At 38.1% G+C, this 17881-nt stretch overlaps 1 protein-coding gene across 5 annotated transcripts in view; it reads left to right on the forward strand.

Moving 5' to 3' along the window:
* ALG9 (ALG9 alpha-1,2-mannosyltransferase) overlaps positions 1–17881 on the forward strand; it is a 99437-nt gene that overhangs the window by 5759 nt on the left and 75797 nt on the right. For all 5 annotated transcript variants that reach the window (XM_072729825.1, XM_072729824.1, XM_072729827.1 and 2 more), the window contains exons 4-8: positions 4111–4181; positions 8825–8913; positions 10746–10881; positions 15736–15823; positions 16014–16119. In XM_072729825.1, the coding sequence (XP_072585926.1) occupies positions 4111–4181; positions 8825–8913; positions 10746–10881; positions 15736–15823; positions 16014–16119 (490 nt within the window). The remainder of the gene's footprint in view (positions 1–4110; positions 4182–8824; positions 8914–10745; positions 10882–15735; positions 15824–16013; positions 16120–17881) is intronic.

A 17881-nucleotide genomic window follows, 5' to 3' on the forward strand; every position in this document is an offset into this window, starting at 1 on the left:
GCCAGAGAAGGGGCTTGTTACCACCAGCACGGATCAAAGTCCTGACTTCCTACTGGACCTTTGATGGCATGTGTGGGAGTTGGGCTACATTTTTTTTTCTGGAGTGCTTTTCTGGAGTACAATAGCTATTGTCTAAAGATTTTCTGTCTTGTTAGGCTGCCTCTTTCTTGGCCTGTGGCTAGATTGGCTAGGCTTTGGTTGCTGCTTATACTCCTTGGCATTTCTAGCTGCCAACTTCTTTAGTTCTAAGTCTGGAATATAGAAGCAAAAGAAAACCCAGAGAACTTACCATTATGTTTTTCCTGTGGTCTTAAAGTCCCCAGGCAGTCTGCCACCTTCTCTCTATTTGAATCTTACTAGGTTTACTTTACCTATAATATCCAGAGTTTTTGGTTTTATGTAGCAGGAGGAATAAGGAAAAGTATGGCTAGTCTATCTTCCATGAAGTAGGAGTCCCTGATGAGAGAACTAGAAGGTAAGTAGGATTTATCTAGGTAAAGGAAAAAAGGGAATGATGGAAGAAAGCCATGAGGCTGGGAAGAGGGCCAGCATGGCATTCTTGTAGAAATAGGCTTGATGCTTGGAAGAGACAGTGAGCAGTAGAGTGGGTTTCATGATACTGAAAGGTAGAAGGAGGCCAGATTTATATAACCTGATATGCTCTAGTAAGTAGTTAGACATACCCACCAAGGGCATTCTGAAGCCATCCAGATGTTTTAGAGGAGAGACATGATTGTATTTGCATTTTAGACTGATCAGAAAGATAGTATCTGTAGAAGATGATAGAGCACTGTCTTTCCCTTCCCTATCTAGTAATTCATTTCTGGTTTTTTGAACTTAGCAGAGGAGAGGTGTACAGGATGAGGTCTCAGCAGAGAAATAACAATATGCAATGCTGAAGGCTTTTGTGTCCTCTTGGGTACCACGGTCGCTTCCAATTTGACAGGTTCAATAGAATCCTTCATCTTATGTCACTTTTCCTCTTATATCAAAAACATAAGCAGGAAACGGAACAGGAATGATTTCCCTTGTTCTTCCTTATAATCTCCTTTCTCTTAGGTTCTATCAGTGGAAACCATTGAGAGAGGGTGGATTGTTGCTGGGAGACAATCTGGTAATAATTGCCACCCCAGTGATGGTTACCTTTCCAACTTCTTGCCATCCTAAGCAAGAGTACCTTTGTCTCCCTATGGATCTGGATGTCAGTTTCTATAAACTATATACTCAGTGGTGGAGTCCCATATCTATGTGTGTATGTATGTATCTATCAGCTAATTTCATGGAGTATTGCCAAATTGCCCCCCAGAATGGCTGTCTAACTTTACGCTTCTCAACAGTGTTCTGTATTTCAGCCACTCACATCTCCTGAGCACTTGGTATTTCTGATTTGCTAATTTTCATCCTTCTCGTGTATGTGAAATGTTTCTTCTTTTAATTGCATTTCTTTGATTACTCTTGAGGTGCAGAATTTCATTTGTCTTTAATATTTCCTTTGCTTTATCTGTTCACATCCTTTGTCTGGTTTTCAGTTGGGTTTTCTGGTTTTCTCTTCTGATTTGTAGAAGTTCTCAATAGCAACCCCTTGGAGATTTTAGATATTGAAAATCTTTTAGGCTGTTAATGTTCTATTAATTTTGTCTGTGGACCTTTGTTGAACAGAAATCTTTAATTTTGATATAGTTAAGCCAGTTAGTTTTTCACTTAATGGTTGGATGGGTTTTGGGTCTTTCTAAAAGAAAAGACTGTCCTTCTCCACAGTCACAAAGATGTTCTTATGTATTTTCCTAGCTTTATAATTTTACCTGTCACATATAAGGCTTTAATCCATATGATTTTTTTTTGAAGATTTTTATCTTAATGTAATCTCTATACTGGTTGTGGGGTTTGAACTCACAACCCTGAGATCAAGAGTCATATGCTCCACCAAGGCGCTCCAGTTTGAATATTATTTATTATAAACTGTAGAAAGATCCAGCTTTATTTTTTGTGATATGTTGAACTGGATTTTTCAGTACCATCTGCTAAATAATCATCCTTTCTCTTCTGATTGGTAATACCGTATATATCCTACACCTTATTCCCACATGTATGGCTCTGTTTCTGGCACCCTTTTCCTAGGTCATTGGTCAAATTGTTAATACAACACACTGTTTTTATTATTATGGCTTTGTAGTGTGTGTTAATATCTGGTTGATCAGTTTCTCACTTTGTCCTTTATAAAGTTTGTATTTTAAAAATCATTTCACAATATTTGCCCCCCCCCAATTCTGTTGGGTTTTGATTGACAGTGCATTGAATCACATATTAATATGAGAATCAGTATTTTTATAGGTTTGTCATTCCATCCTTAAGATTTATTTATCAGATTAGTCATGTTTTCTGTATCCTTTCAATAAAAATTTTAAATGTACCCATGTCAGTCTTATCAGTATTAGGTATGTTAATGCCTACATTCTTCATATTTTTTTTGCTGTTAGGAAAGGAATCCTGTGGGGTTGTTTTGTTTTGTTTTTGTTTTTGTTTTTTGGTGCTCTTTGCTGATAGAGAAGAAAACAACTGATTTTTGTTTTCTTTATCTTAATCTTGCTGAATTTCCATATTAGTGTTATGGGTTTATCATGTGAATCTCTTGGATTCTCTTCCATCTGTGTATATAGGGTTTAGTTTCTTCTATTCCATTCCTTATGCCTCATTTTTTTCTTGTCCTTTTTCATTGACCAGGATTTCCAGTAATATGTTGGATGTTAGTTGTTGTAGGGGCATTGTTGTCCTGCTTCCAAATACAATTCTTATATTAACTCAAGTTAATTTTTAAGTTTCTTTTATTTTTTGAAAGATTTTATTTTTAAGTAATATCTATACCCAAAATGGGGCTTGAACTTAAAACCTCAAGCTCAGGAGGTACATGCTCTCCTGACTGAGCCAGCCAGTCTTTTTAACTTTTTTTTTTTTTTTTCAATTTACTTATGAGAGACAGAGCGAGAGGAGAGAGAGAGAGAGAGAGAGAGAGGCAGAGACATAGGCAGAGGGAGAAGCAGGCTCCGTGCAGGGAGCCCGATGTGGGATTCGATCCCGGGTCTCTAGGATCGCGGCCTGGGCCAAAGGCAGGTGTTAAACCACTGCGCCACCCAGGGATCCCTCTTTTTAACTTTCTAAACATGTTTTATACTCTCCCCAATTAGATGAGGGGTCCTCACATGTGTAGATATTTTGTACTAAAATTATATGAATTCTTAGCATCTAGAATAGTGCTTAGTATATACTAGGTTTTTAGTATGTTTTTATTGAATTAATCTGGCATTTATCGGATCGGTCACTTTATTGAACTCTTTGGAATTTTTGGGTTATAGTGATAAAAATGGGAAGTATTTCTAAGTTACATGCAGTAATATTAATCATGATATATATTTAAGTAGTGCTTACATTCTGAAGTATTTAATGTTCTTAAATACACCAGTGTACTATAGTATGAAAGCTATTAAATATAACCCCTATTATTATGTCTTTTAAAAATTAATGTATTTAATTATGAAATTAATAAAATCATATTACAGGTGTTTGGAGGATAAGTCCCAGCAGCTTGATATAGCCACCTTTACCATTTTATTACATTTCTTTTCAATCATTTCATATGCTTCTGATTTCCAAAGCTGTAATTCCAATGTATAAATAATATTGTATATTTTTACCTGGTGTTGAGTAATTATCTGTAGTTATCAATATATTATGGTTGTTTAGGAAATGTTTGTTGAATGTAGAGTTTTTTTTTTTTTAAGATTTTATTTATTTATTTATGAGAGAGAGAGATGTTGTGTGGTTTTTTTAAAGCAGTTTTTTTCCGAAAGTAATAGTGCCACATTCATTCACCATGTTGATGAATAAAACTAATCTTCCCTGCATAGTTTGAGTTACTCCTGTGGTCTGGAACTCATAAAAATAGGTGTGCTGGGTCCAGGGGTAGGAAAATAGGTATAATCTTCTATACATACTGCTTTTCAAAAAGATTATGCCAATTCATAATGTTATTAATGACAAATGAGAGTAGTTTTATCTTTAATAGTTTTCTTGTTTCTCTTTAACTTCTGTTTTCCTGTTCTGGGTTTCTTTCAGATTCTTGTCTTCTACTTTTTACGATGTCTCCTGGCTTTTGTGAGCTGTATCTGTGAACTTTACTTTTATAAGTGAGTATGAAAGCTTTGCTTCTAAAAGGGCTATGAGGAAGCCCGATATAGTATAAGATTTTTTTTTTTTGATAGCCTAAGCAATGTTTATGATAGAAAACACTTTCTTCTAGGTCCTGATACTATATTTGAAGTATGACTTTAAAATTTTTTTCTTGCTTTGACATATAATTGAAATATAACATTGTGTCAATTTAAGGTGTACAATATTATTTGATAAATGTATATATTATGAAATAACCATAGTAAGGTTAGTTAACACATCCATCACTTTTCACTTTGTGTGTGGCCAGAACATTTAAGATTGACTCTTAGCAACCTCCAAGTGTGTAAATAATATATTGTTAACTATAGTCACCATGCTGTATACTGGATTCCCCAGAACTTACTCTTCTTATAACTGGAAGTTTGTATCCTTTGGCCACCGTCTCCTAATCTTCCCTATTCCCTGTACCCCTGCTTCCCCAGCCCCTTGTAGCCACCATTCTGTTCTGTTTCCACGAGGTTGGCTTTTTTTAGATGCCACATGTGAGTTCATACAGTATTTGTCTTTCACTGTCTGACATTTCACTCAGCATAATGCCCTCAACGTGCATCCACGTGTTGCAAGTGGCAGGATGTCCTTTTTAAATTTATGACTGAATAATATTCCATTGTGTATGTATGCCACATTTTCTTTATCTGTTCATTCATAGATGGACATTTAGGTTGTTTCTGTGTCTTGGCTGTTGTGAGTAGTACCACAGTAAGCATAGGGGGTACAGATATCCCTTTGACATACTGATTTCATGTCCTTTGGATATATACCCTGCAGTGGGATTGCTGGATCATATGGTAATTCTATTTTTAATTTTTTGAAGAAAGAAGTGGGACTTCTTGTTTTGAAACAAACCGTTGGAGGGGAATACTTCTAATTATCACTTTACTTCCTGAGGCTCATAAATTCCATATCTTCATATAAAGTTAGATTATGTTAATATATGTATAACTGGTGTTTTATTTGGTCAGATTTAGTAGAGCCTTATTTTTTTTAAGATTTTATTTATATATTCATTAGGGGGAGAGAGAGAGAGAGAGAGAGAGAAAGAGAGAGAGAGGCAGAGCCACAGGCAGAGGGAGAAGCAGGCTCCATGCAGGGAGCCCAACATGGGACTCGATCCCGGGACTCCAGGATTATGCCCTGGGCCGAAGGCAGTGCTAAACTGCTGAGCCACCTGGGGCTGCCCCAGTAGAGCCTTATTTTTGGTCACAAAATACAGAATCATGATTTACCTCTTCCTTGAGCTTAGATGATAGAAAATTATTCCCATTGTGGGACTCATGCTCATACTTGGACCCAGTACATGGTCTTTCACCAAGTACCTATTGGTTGATTGAAGATTAGTGGAAGTGTTAAACGCGTAAGTGTTACATTAATAAAAATACCCACTTTTTTTACATGCAACCCATCATTTTAATAATGCTTTAAGAGGTATTTAGACTTAATAATCATTATTTAAAATTTCCCCACTGGAAAATAGCTAAAAATGTCATAAAGAAATTCTTTGGCCTTGACTCTGAGGGAACGAAAGCCAGCCAGTGCTGCGTTTGAGGATTGTAACCATACATTGGTTTTCATATGGGTTCAGGACTGAATTCACATCACCTACATGATCCCTCAAATCCCAAGTTGAGAATTTATTTTAAGTTGTTCTGAGTTGGTAGTATCCCTAGGCATCTTGCAAAAACAAAGTTTCTCCAGAGAAATGGATCTTTAACTCAAGTGTCAATTACTACAAATAAAGTTCTAGTGAACAAGAAATTATAATAAAAATAAATCACAAAGCACAGAAGATATTGTACATGAGACCCAGCAGAAGTAACAACAGAAAGCTGACCTGCAAAACTTCACTTATTAGGAATTACTAAAATTAGAACGTAAAACGAATATATTTGATATTTCTAAAGAAATAAAAGAAGGAATTGAAAACTTGAATAAGAAACAAGAACCTAAATAATCCACAGGGTGAAAAGGAAGTTAGTTAGAGGATGGGTAGAAATATGTGCAAACCATAATCTGAGAAGAGGTTCAATTCCAAAATATATAGTTTTTTTTTTTTTTTTTTGCTATTGAGATGTAGGAGTTTCTATTAATCTGAATAAAAATGGACTAAGAACTTCAATAGACAGTTTTTTAAAAAGATTTTTATTTATTCATTCATGACAGACACACACACACACACACACACACACACACACACACACACAGAGGCAGAGACAGGCAGAGGGAAAAGCAGGCTCCAGGCAGGGAGCCTGACGTGGGACTCGATCCTGGGTCCCCAGGATCAAACCCTAAGCTGAAGGTGGCGCTAAACTGCTGAGCCACTGGGGCTGCCCAATTTTTTAAAGATTTACACTTAGGCAGCAGGTATATGAAAAGATATACAATGTCTCTAATCATAAGGGGAATGCAAATCAAAACCACAATGAACTATAACTTTGTATTTGTTAGAGTGCCTATTGTCAGAAAAACACACACAAAAAAACCCCCAAAAATAAGCGTTGGCAAGGATGTAGAATTGGAACCTTTGTGTCCTGTTGGTGGGAATGCAAAATGGTATAGATGCTGTGCAAGACTGTATGGAGGTTCCTCAAAAAACTAAAAATAGAACTATATGATCCAGTAATCCAACTTCTAGGTATTTATCTAAAAGAATTGAAACAGGGTCTTGAATAGGTATCTGCATTAGATATTCTTTGTAGTAGTATTCACAGTAGCCCAGAAACAACTTAAGTGTCCATTGACCAATAAATGGGGGGAAACGTGTGTGTGTATGTGCATGTATATACGGAATATTCAACTCTTGAAAAAGAAGGAAATCCTGCAATGTGTGACAATCTACATGAACCTTGGAATGTTGTGCTAAGTGAGCTAACTGGTTACAGGTGGACAAACACTACATGATTCTACTTGTAGGATTCTAAAATAGACTCATGAAAGCAAACTATGGGTTCTTGGTTGCGAGGGGCTGGGTGAAAGGGGAAATGGGAAGTTGCTAATCAATGGATATAAAATTTCAGTTGTAAAAAAAATAAATAAAATTTCAGTGTGTTAGATAAAGTAAGTTCTAGAGAGCTACTGCATAAAGTTGTGTGGATAGTTAATAGTGCTGTATTGTACACTTAAAAATCTGTTAGGCAAGTAGGTCTCCTATTATATGTTCTTACCACGGTACACTAAAGATAAAAGGAAAAAGGAACAAGACTACAAAGATAACCCAGCAGAAAAAGAACCAAATAGAACTTTTAGTAATGAAAGTAGCGTAATATTTAAAATTCAGTGGCTAATTTGAACAGCTAGACACGAACAAGGAAAGTAGAAGATTGATCTGAAGAAATCAGTAAGCTTGAAGTACATAGTGACAACGGGGAAATGTAAGGGAAATAAAAAGATGTTAGACATGTATTGTGGAATTGACAGACCCAGTCAGATTTTAGGAGGTGATAGAATGGGGAGGAGTAGTATTTAGGGAGGCTAATAGCTAAGAATTTCCATAATTGATTGGAAAAAATAAAAGATGCTAATTCATAGAATCAGGGAGCCTGACATATCCTGAGCTGGATAAATAAGAAGGAATTAGTGAAACAATGTAGAATACCAAGTGCAAAGAAAGAGATCTTAAAAGTTGACAGAAAAAAAAAAAAAAAGTTGACAGAACTTATGGAACGCTACAAAGGAATGTCAGTTATATTGACAGAAGCTTTCTCAAGATCCAGAAGATAAAAATCTTCAAAGTGCTCAGAGAAAACGATTATCATCCTAAAATTGTGTACTCAGCTAAACTGCCTTTTAAGACCAAGAGTTTAGTAAGGCTTTTCAGACAAAAAAGGGTGAATTTGCCATTAACAGATTCTCAGTAAAGGAGCTTTTAGAAAGGACTTAGGAAGAAGCAAAATTATCTCAGAAACCAGCTCTGAGATGCACTAAGGAACCTGAGCCAGTAAGACAGGTAACACAGGGGTAGGTCTATACAAATGTGGACTAAATGAAGCAGTAATCATGCCTAAGAATGTTTATGGGGTTAAAAACCTCCAAGGAAATAAAGGAAGTGTGTAATTACTTGGGTTTGAGAGACGTGCACTTTGACAACTGTGTATTAACACTTTGTGTGTCTTCTCATCTTTTTGTTTGATAACTACCATTTATTGAGCAACTCTGTTCTAGGCACTCTTCTGAGCACTTTTCCATGCATTGTCCTCACAGAATTCTGACAAAGTAGGCATTCTCATTATCCTCACTTGACAGATGAAGAATCTGACAGAGTGATTTTTGTCACTAGAGCAGGGTAGCTGCTGCTAAGTGGCAGAGCCCAGATTTGAACCTGTGCCCATCTCAGTCTAAGGCCTGTTATTTGTCCAGTATATCATGCTGTTTTCCTGTTGATAGGATACATAATCTTAGTACAGAAAGGATACATTTCCTCTTAGGTAGAGAGCTTCTCTTCTGCTTAAAGAGTAAGAATGTTGCACGCAAACCTGTCCAGGCAGTTCTGTGTTTGATTTTAGATCATCAGTGTTGTCTTTCGATGCAGGCATGTTTTTTACTTTGATTTGAAATATCTGTCCTTAAGATTTGCTATGCTGATAGTCTTCCTTTCTCTTAGGGCCGTGTGTAAGAAGTTTGGGCTGCATGTGAGTCGAATGATGCTAGCCTTCTTGGTTCTTAGCACTGGCATGTTTTGCTCATCATCAGGTAAGTAAAAGGACAGGTGGGGGGTCATGGCAGGTGCACTGATCTTTCCCAGTTGCATTGAAAGCAAGAACTTGTCTAGGTCTGGGTTCTGTTTGGGTAGCATATCAGTAATTTGCAGAGCACTATTCCCTACCTGATCCTCATCAACACTTGCAGCAATTTTGTGTTAGGGGTAAGAAATATTTTCTCATTTTTACAGATGATAACACAGAAATTTAAGAAAGTCAAAGTCTAATGACTTAGTGGGATTCAGAGAACTCCTAAGTGGTAGAGCTGTTATTTTCATCATGTCTCTTTCTATTACAGTATTGTATTTTTATCATCACGAGGCTGAAAAACACCAGCACCCTCTGCCTTTCCTTGCTGTTAGGGAAAGAAAAACAACTTTGTTGTTCTCGTTTGTGTCTAAAAACCCTGTTCTTTATAGTTCTCCTTTCTGTCCATTATTTGCAATGTATTTTATAAAGCTGTGCATCCTCTGTTGGGCCTTTTTTTTTTTTTTGACAGTACACTTAAAGAGAATTAGAGTATAACCTTAGAGTGGTGGCTTGCTAGCTGTGCTATCATTGAACATTTCTGTTCTCTGAGCCATGGTGGCCTGCTGTCAAAGGATAGGCTGTTTCCGATTCTGTGGAAAAAGCTATTACTATATACACTAAATATACACAAAAATAGCATCCAGCACAAAAGTATGTATTTGACTTTGTCGACTATATGAAAATGTATGTTGTTGTGCAGAGACCTGAGTAACTTTGAGAGTCCCTGCCCTCCATGAGACTGTGCTCTCCTCCGCTCCAGGCTGGCAGGGACCCCCGATTACCTTGCTCCCTTTGTCTTCTACATTGGCAGCTGTCACTGACAACTTCAGAGAGCATCAATATTATTTAACATTTATCTGTAAAGGTTGTACCTCATGGTATTTTGGTTACTTTGCTATTCCTAACATTGATTCTGATGAGAGGGAGATAAGAGATCCTTTAGTTTTGTCATCTCAGTTGAGAATGTGAAGGTGCGGAGACATTCAGGGCATCCTTTGATACACAGCCTCTTAACCCTTTCACTGAGTTTGAGAGATCCTATGGCCTCCTTGTGGTCCTTGTCTAGTGTTTCTTCCCTAGTGCTAGGTGAAGCATATCTGTACAGCCTGGAGAGACAGGTCTGCATTTTTGTGTGGAAGGGCTGGAAACACTGATCGAATGTTAGTGTTGCAGAGACCCTGAAAGTATTCAGTCCATTGCTGTTTACTACAACAAAGTAATGCTAGATGGAAGTAACTAGGGCACATCTATAGGCTGAACTATTTACTTCCATCGATGCAGGATGTGAGGCAGGATGCCAGCCAATATTTGGCTCTTGAGAAGCTTCCCAGAATTCCTAGGGGTAAAGGTTAGTGCCAGGACAATCTCAGTAGACTGTCAGAAGATAAACTACTTCAGAAATAGTCGGCAAAGACTCCCAAGTTTTTTGAAGCATATTCCCTGCCTGGAAATACAACCTGGAATTCTCTACGTTTTGGATTTGGGATACAGGCTAGCAGAGGAATGGCATGCTTGGCATTGTATAACTAGGCATGTGTTGGTACCTAAAAACAAAAAACAAAACACAGCAACAAAACCCAAAAAAACCAAGAATGAGAAAATAAGAAAAATAATTGACCTTCATTTTTTTTTAAAGCATTATAATTTTATTGCATATTTCTAATATATTGTTCCTTAAGATATGTTCCTGGTTATTGACTTCCTGCAATGTGAGTAAATTTTTAATAATACCTAATAAACCTCAAACTCCTGTCCCTCCCCTCCTTTCTGTTCCCCGTTTCTTCACTCTTGCAGCATTCCTTCCTAGCAGTTTCTGCATGTACACTACGTTGGTAGCCATGACTGGCTGGTATATGGACAAGACTTCTGTTGCTGTGCTGGGAGTCGCCGCTGGGGCTTTCTTAGGCTGGCCATTCAGTGCTGCACTTGGGTAAGGGACTAACGTGGTTCACCTTCTGGTGTCACTGGACACCTGGTAAACCTCCACGTTATCTCCATGTTCTCTGGTTACAACCTAAAGTTACAGGAATGAATTGGACTTAAAGAGATTATGGGAAATGGAAGAATATTTCTCCTGCTGCATGTTATTGTGATTAATTCTAATAAGAATAGTAATGATTAGGCCTCTGCTGTATGTTAGCTGCTGCTAAACCCCTTATAAACTTTATTTCTAAACCTTACAACAACTTTGCAGAACTACAATCATTAGTGCTTTATTTTTTTTAATTTTTAAAAATATTTTATTTGAGAGCGAGTGAGAGAGAGCTCGTGTGGACAAGTAGGTGGGAGGAGCAAAGAGAGAGGAAGAAGCAGACTCCGTGCTGAGCACAGAGCCGGACTTGGGACTCCATCCCATGACCCTGAGATCACCACCTGTGCTGAAATCAAGAGTCGGCACTTAACTGACTGAGCCAACCAGGCGCTCAATCATTAGTACTTTATAAATGAGAAAACAGAATGCAAGAGAGTAATTTACCTTTAGGATTATGTTTGCTTTTCAACCCAGGCCTCCCTGACCCTGCCACTGATGTTTTCCACACATACCACTCTGTGCTGTGTATTTCCCCACTCACCAGCCCTGAAACTGGAGCTTCCCTGCAGTCTTATGTTCATATCTCAGCAGCTTTTTTCCCAGGGCCCATAGTCTTTCTCATTCCTCTTGTGGTTCTTAGTCCTACCACTCTGCTTTAGTCTGTGCTGCCTTCCCTTCTTAACTGCACTGCTAGTAACTTAGAAAAATTCTATACTTTGATGTGAAGGTTATTATAGTATCGGTGACCTTTGAACAACAAGGAGGTTAGAGGCGCTGGCCTCTGCACTGTTGAAAACCTGCATGTCACTTTGGACTGCCCAGAATAATAGCCTATTATTGACAGAAGCCATACTGATAACTTAGTTAATTAATATGTGTTTTGTATGTTGTATGTATTATACATTGTTATAATAAAGTAAGCAAGAGAAGAAAATGTTACTATGAAAATAAAGAAAAACTATATTTACAGTACTGAACTGTATTTATAAAGAACTTCATGTGTGTGTACCCACACAGTTTAAACCAATGTTGTTCAAAAGTCAACTGTAGTATAAATATATATATGTGTATATATATTTTAAAGATTTTATTTATTCATGAGAGACACAGAGAGAGGCAGAGACACACGCAGAGGGAGAAGCAGGCTCCCCATGGGGAACCTGACGTGGGACTCGATCCCAGGACCCTAGGATCACACCCTGGGCCAAAGGCAGCTGCTCAACCACTGAGCCACCCAGGTGTCCCTGTAGTAGTATATTTTTATTATAAGAAGTTTGTATGAGGTGAAAAGAACTCTTAATCCTCTTTTCCCCTAGCTTAATCTTCAAAGATAGTCACTAATACTTTTCTATATACATATATTTTTTTAAGATTTTATTTTTTTTTTAAATTTTATTTATTTATTTATGAGAGACAGAGAGAGAGAGAGAGAGAGGCAGAGACATAGGCAGAGGGAGAAGTAGGCTCCATGCAGAGAGCCCAATGCGGGACTCGATCCCGGGCCTCCAGGATCATGCCCTGGGCTGAAGGCGGCACTAAACCGCTGAGCCACCCGGGCTGCCCAAGATTTTATTTTTTATTTGAGAGATAAAGCACGAGTGGAAGGGATGAGAGGGATAGGGAGAAGCAGACTCCTTGCTGAGCAGGGAGCTTGACATGGGGCTCTATCCCAGGACCCTGAGATCATGACCTGAACCAAAGGGAGATCCTTAACTGAGTCACCCAGGTGCCCCTACTTTTGTATATATCTTTCCAGAAATTGTCCTCATGTGTGTAAATGCACACACACACAAATATGTACATACATAACATAAATTCTTAAATAGAATTATCCTATAACTATATATATTTTCTATTGTATGTAGACTTAGATAACTTTTTCTGTGCATTGTGTAGTATTCCATTACCTGACCATAATTTAGCCATTGCCTTATTGGTAGACATGTAGGATTCGTTTTTTGCTATGATGTGTAATGCTTCAGTGAACATTTTTGTACATAGATCTATACATTTATGGAAACTTATTTATGGGATAAATTTTTAGAAGAGGAGCTAATAGGTATTAGGAATAGGTATTCCAAATTTTCTTAATTGTCTTTTAAAGCCTGGTTTCTCCACCTCCAATCTTTTCTTCTGCTTGGCATATCATCTTCAAAATATTTAAGATTTTGTGTGAGGCCCTCTCCTATCTTTTCTCCTATATCTCAACCATCTTGATGATTCCCATATCTTAAATCCGGTCTAGTCGTTCCCATATATTCATGGTTTGAATGGTTGCCCATTCACAAAACTGAGCTCTTTATCATCTCTCTGTATCTGTTCTTTTACCTGTGTTTCTATCCCAATAAATGTACCACCATCTACTCAGTGCTGAACCAGGAGCCTGAAAATTATCTGTGACTCTTTTCTCTTTCCTATGTCCTATTTATTGTACCTCCTGAATATCTTGTTTGTTTGTTTTTTTTTTAAAGATTTTATTTATTTATTCATGATAGTCACAGAGAGAGAAAGAGAGAGAGAGAGAGAGAGAGAGAGGCAGAGACACAGGCAGAGAGAGAAGCAGGATCCATGTAGGGAGCCCGACGTGGGATTTGATCCTGGGTCTCCAGGATCGCGCCCTGCGCCAAAGGCAGGCACTAAACCGCTGCGCCACCCAGGGATCTCCCTCCTGAATATCTTGAATCTGACTGTTCTTTACCTCTGCTCCTGGATTACCACACAGCCTCCTAAATGATCTTCCCATCTCTAGGCTTGATCTCTGTAAATCTGCTTTCTGCAATCAAACTAGAGTTATCTTCCTAAAATGCAAATATGATTGTATCGCTCCATGTTTTAAGCTATAATAGCTTCCCCATTCCTCTGTGTCACAGAGTTTGGCAACCTGGGGCCTGGGGCCCAGTCTAGCTTATTTTGTACAGCCCAAGAACTGAGAAGTTGTTACATTTTAAAGAATTGTTAACACACACCTATACAAACTACCACAGATGCAGAATATGCAATAGAGACCATATGTGGCTTGTAAAACCTAAAATACATAGTTAAGTCCTTTAAATAAAAAGCTTGCCACTCCCTGCATTATGGTGTCCAGATTCTAACATGATTCACAAAGTCCTGATGTTCCCTCCTTTTTGCCTCTCTAACCTTTGTCAGTCCCTTCATTCCTTTTATTCTAGCACCATTGACATTGAACTTTGTTGAGTTCTTCAAATGCCTCTGAGTGGCGTGTTTTGAAGGGTCTGCCTTTACCCCAGATAAGGGATTTCAGGATCACTATCAGTTCGCAGTTTACCATCATTCATTGAATACTTTGTGCTAGGCACTGCTGATGCTAAAGAAGATAGTTATGGTACCTGCTCTTTTGGAGCTTACCTCTTAGTAGAAAAGACAGACATTGAACAAGTAACTAAAGTGTGGTGACTTACCAAAGGAGAAGTAGAGATGCCATGGAAATATAACTAGTTGGGCAGAAAAAAAGAAAAACACAAATGTTAATTCAAAATTTAGATAACAGAATGGGGAAGTTCATGTCACAGAAGAGATACCTTGTGATGGCACATGGCATTGCTAAATAAACAATAGAGATGGTAATGCCATGTGAATTCAGAGACAGGAGAAATTGGTTCTGAAGAGATGTCGGGAGCAGAGCCTGTAGTTGACATTTGGGTAAGTTCTGTAGGAACAGATTGGAGTGGGGAGGTAATTCCTTGTGACTGGAACATGGGTACAGATTCTGACTAGTGTTCTAGATTTAGAGATCATGGATATGAAGGTGTTTGTTCATGCAAGAGTGGGAGTACCTATTGAGGAAATGCGTGTAGAGAAAGAAGAGCAAAAGTTTGCTTCTGGGACTTAGGACCATAGTAGGACACAAAAAAAGATGTTTAGAAAGGAGCTTTTGGAAAGGGGCCAGAACAAAACAGGAGCCAGGAAGCCTATAGAGGAAGGGACAGATGCTTTGTGCGACCAAGGGAGGTGAAGCTTTGAAGTGTTTACTGGGTCTGGCTGAGAGGAGGTTCCTGTTGACCTTACATCTGTCTCACAAGCTTGAAGCAAAGACTTCAGGAAGAAGTAGTGAAGATGGCTCCTGGGTGGCTCAGTCGTTGAGTGTTTGCCTTTGGCTCGGCTTGTGATCCCGGGATCCTGGGATCGAGTCCTGTGTTGGGCTCTCCTTGGGGAGCCTGCTTCTCCCTCTACCTATGTCTCTGCCTATGTCTCTGTCTCTCTATGCCTCTCATGAATAAATAAATAAAATCTTAAAAAAAAAAAATGAAGGCAACATACATATGCCACTTGCTTGAAGGATTTAAGTGAAAGTGAAAAGGGCAAATGGTGTTGGATATATCAGAACTGACATATTAAAGTTTGTAACATTATTAAAATCTTTATAAATCATGGAAGAGACGAATACTCATTTGGCTGGGTTAGTGTAGGAGCACAGAGCACATTCAACTTAATATTTTGAATGTCTATTACACATAAATATGTATAACATGGAGCTCTTTCCAGGAGCTCAGTATTAATATTCCTTTTGCATTGTGGGGTGCAGAGTACTCTCATGGGCTCTCTGAAGAGAAAACTATATTGTTGAGAAGACATGTTCTCCTATTCCAGTTTTCTTTCCTCACTATAACTGCTGGAGACATTCCCCCCCCCCCCCCCCATTCAGCATGAGGTATCTGTGAATCTGACTTGTTTGAGTCCATATTTTAAATATTTTATTTAATTCCCTGTTTTTTTTTTTCTCTTAAATAGTTTACCCATTGCCTTTGATTTGCTGGTCATGAAACACAGGTGGAAGAGTTTCTTTCATTGGTCTCTGGTGGCCCTAATACTCTTTCTGGTGAGTTTTATATATAGATATATATATATTTTTTTCAAAGTTGTAATGAAAAGCATGTTCTGATGTAGGAAAGAGAACCTGAGAAATTGTTTCATTCTGCTTTTCATTTTGAAGTTTATCCTGTTAACATTGGGAGAATGTTTCCAAAACAAAACCCTGCAATTGGTATATGTTTTCTGCTCTGCCTTAGGTGCCTGTGGTGGTCATTGACAGCTACTACTATGGGAAGCTGGTGGTTGCACCACTGAACATTGTCTTATATAATGTCTTTACTCCTCATGGACCTGATCTTTATGGTAAGGCCTTAGAGAATCTGGGGAAGAGTAGGAGATAGCTTCATTTGCCTGAGCTTTGAAATTTCAGTTCAGTGCTTCATTTAATCAAATATGGCATTTCTTTGCTGGTAACTTCTTATTTAAATGGCATTTGGCTAGAGTACAATGATAAGTACATTTTTTCTTGATTAATGCGATTTTTTTTAAGATTTATTTATTTTAGAAAGAGTGTATGCATGTGGGTAAATAAGTGTGTGGAGGGGCAGAGGGGAAGGGAAAGAGAAACTTCAGCAGATTCCTTGCTGAGCTGAGCACAGAGCCCAAGTTGGGGCTAGATCTCAAGACTTGATATCACGATCTAAGCAGAAACCAAGAGTTGGATGCTTAACCGACTGAGCCACCCAGGTGCCCCATGCCTTGACTCTTGATGCTACTTTTTTAAAGTTAAAATTTACTTTTTTTTGTTCGCATTAGAAAACCAATATGAGGGGTGCCTGGGTGGCCCAATTGGTTAAGCGTCTGCTTTTAGCTCAGGTCATGATCTCAGGTTTCTGGGATGGACCCCTGTGTTGGGTTCCCTGCTCAGTGGAGAGTCTTGTCTCTCCCTCTGCTCCTCCCCCCAACTTGTGCACATGTGCCCTCTCTCTCTGTCAAATAAATCTAAAAAAAAAAAAAAAAAGAAAACCAATATTATAATAAAAATAGGAAAATAAAAATATTCATAATCACATCATTTCCAGATAGCTGTTGTTAACACCTTGGAGTATATTCCTCCAGAGGTTTTCTGGACATAGATACATTTGGTTTACTTTTCTTTTTTAAATTTGCATTCAGTATCAGGCATTAGGAGAGAAAGTTTGGAAAATGTGTAGACAAAGCAGAGCAAATGGTAAAGTCGGCATGAGAGATGAGTAGTTTGGCCAGTTTAGGATTAAGAGGAAAAAAATGGGATGCCTTTAGCCTCGGGAATGCAGTCTACATTTTACCTCCACTCCCCCGCCCCACCCATGCCTTATCTCAGCCAGCCCTGAGCCTGTTCTGTTTGGCCCCTTAGGGCATTTGAGTTAGTGACAGCTATAGAAGGGTGACTTAGAGATTTTCCTGGTCAGATCTGCCATTTTATGAGACTGTTTTTTCATTATAATAAGTGTAGTTTCTTTTGCCTTAATTTTCTGAAGGTCTTGAAGTATTTTGTGTATTTGATCATCTTGGGGTTCTGCTGTGCAGCAGATTAATATTACCTCTGTGTCTTATCAGTTATGCCATGCCCATCACTTTTCTGTGCCACTTTGCTAGCAGAACCAACAGATTGGATGAGAGATTTATTTATTTATTTATTTATTTGAGGAGATTTAAAGTAAGCATATGTATGAGATTTAATAGGGCCTTTTGGGATTTGTGGAATATTGTCATTTTAGATGGTAGTGGGTAATAGGTCAAAATAAACCATGTTTTATTCAGTGAGAATTTACAAACTGCCTTGTTTAGAGAATAATTCCTAAGTGAAGGAATTTTAATTTTTTTTAATTTTAATTTTAATTTTTTTTTAAGTTTATTTAAGTAATCTCTATACTCAATATGGGGTTAGAACTCACAGCCTTGGCATCAGGAGTCACACACTCCTCTGACTGAGTCAGCCAAGAGCTCCCTAAGTGAAGGAATCTTAAAAGGTTCCTTTAGAACTCCACGATCTCCAAGGACGTTGAGAACAAGCTGCAATTTTAAACTTTTGCCTCTAGATGTCTTCCTTTAGTCAGTTTGTATGTTTTTAATATTCCCTTGT

Source organism: Vulpes vulpes, chromosome 12, assembly GCF_048418805.1.
Source record: "Vulpes vulpes isolate BD-2025 chromosome 12, VulVul3, whole genome shotgun sequence".
NCBI lineage: Eukaryota > Metazoa > Chordata > Mammalia > Carnivora > Canidae > Vulpes > Vulpes vulpes.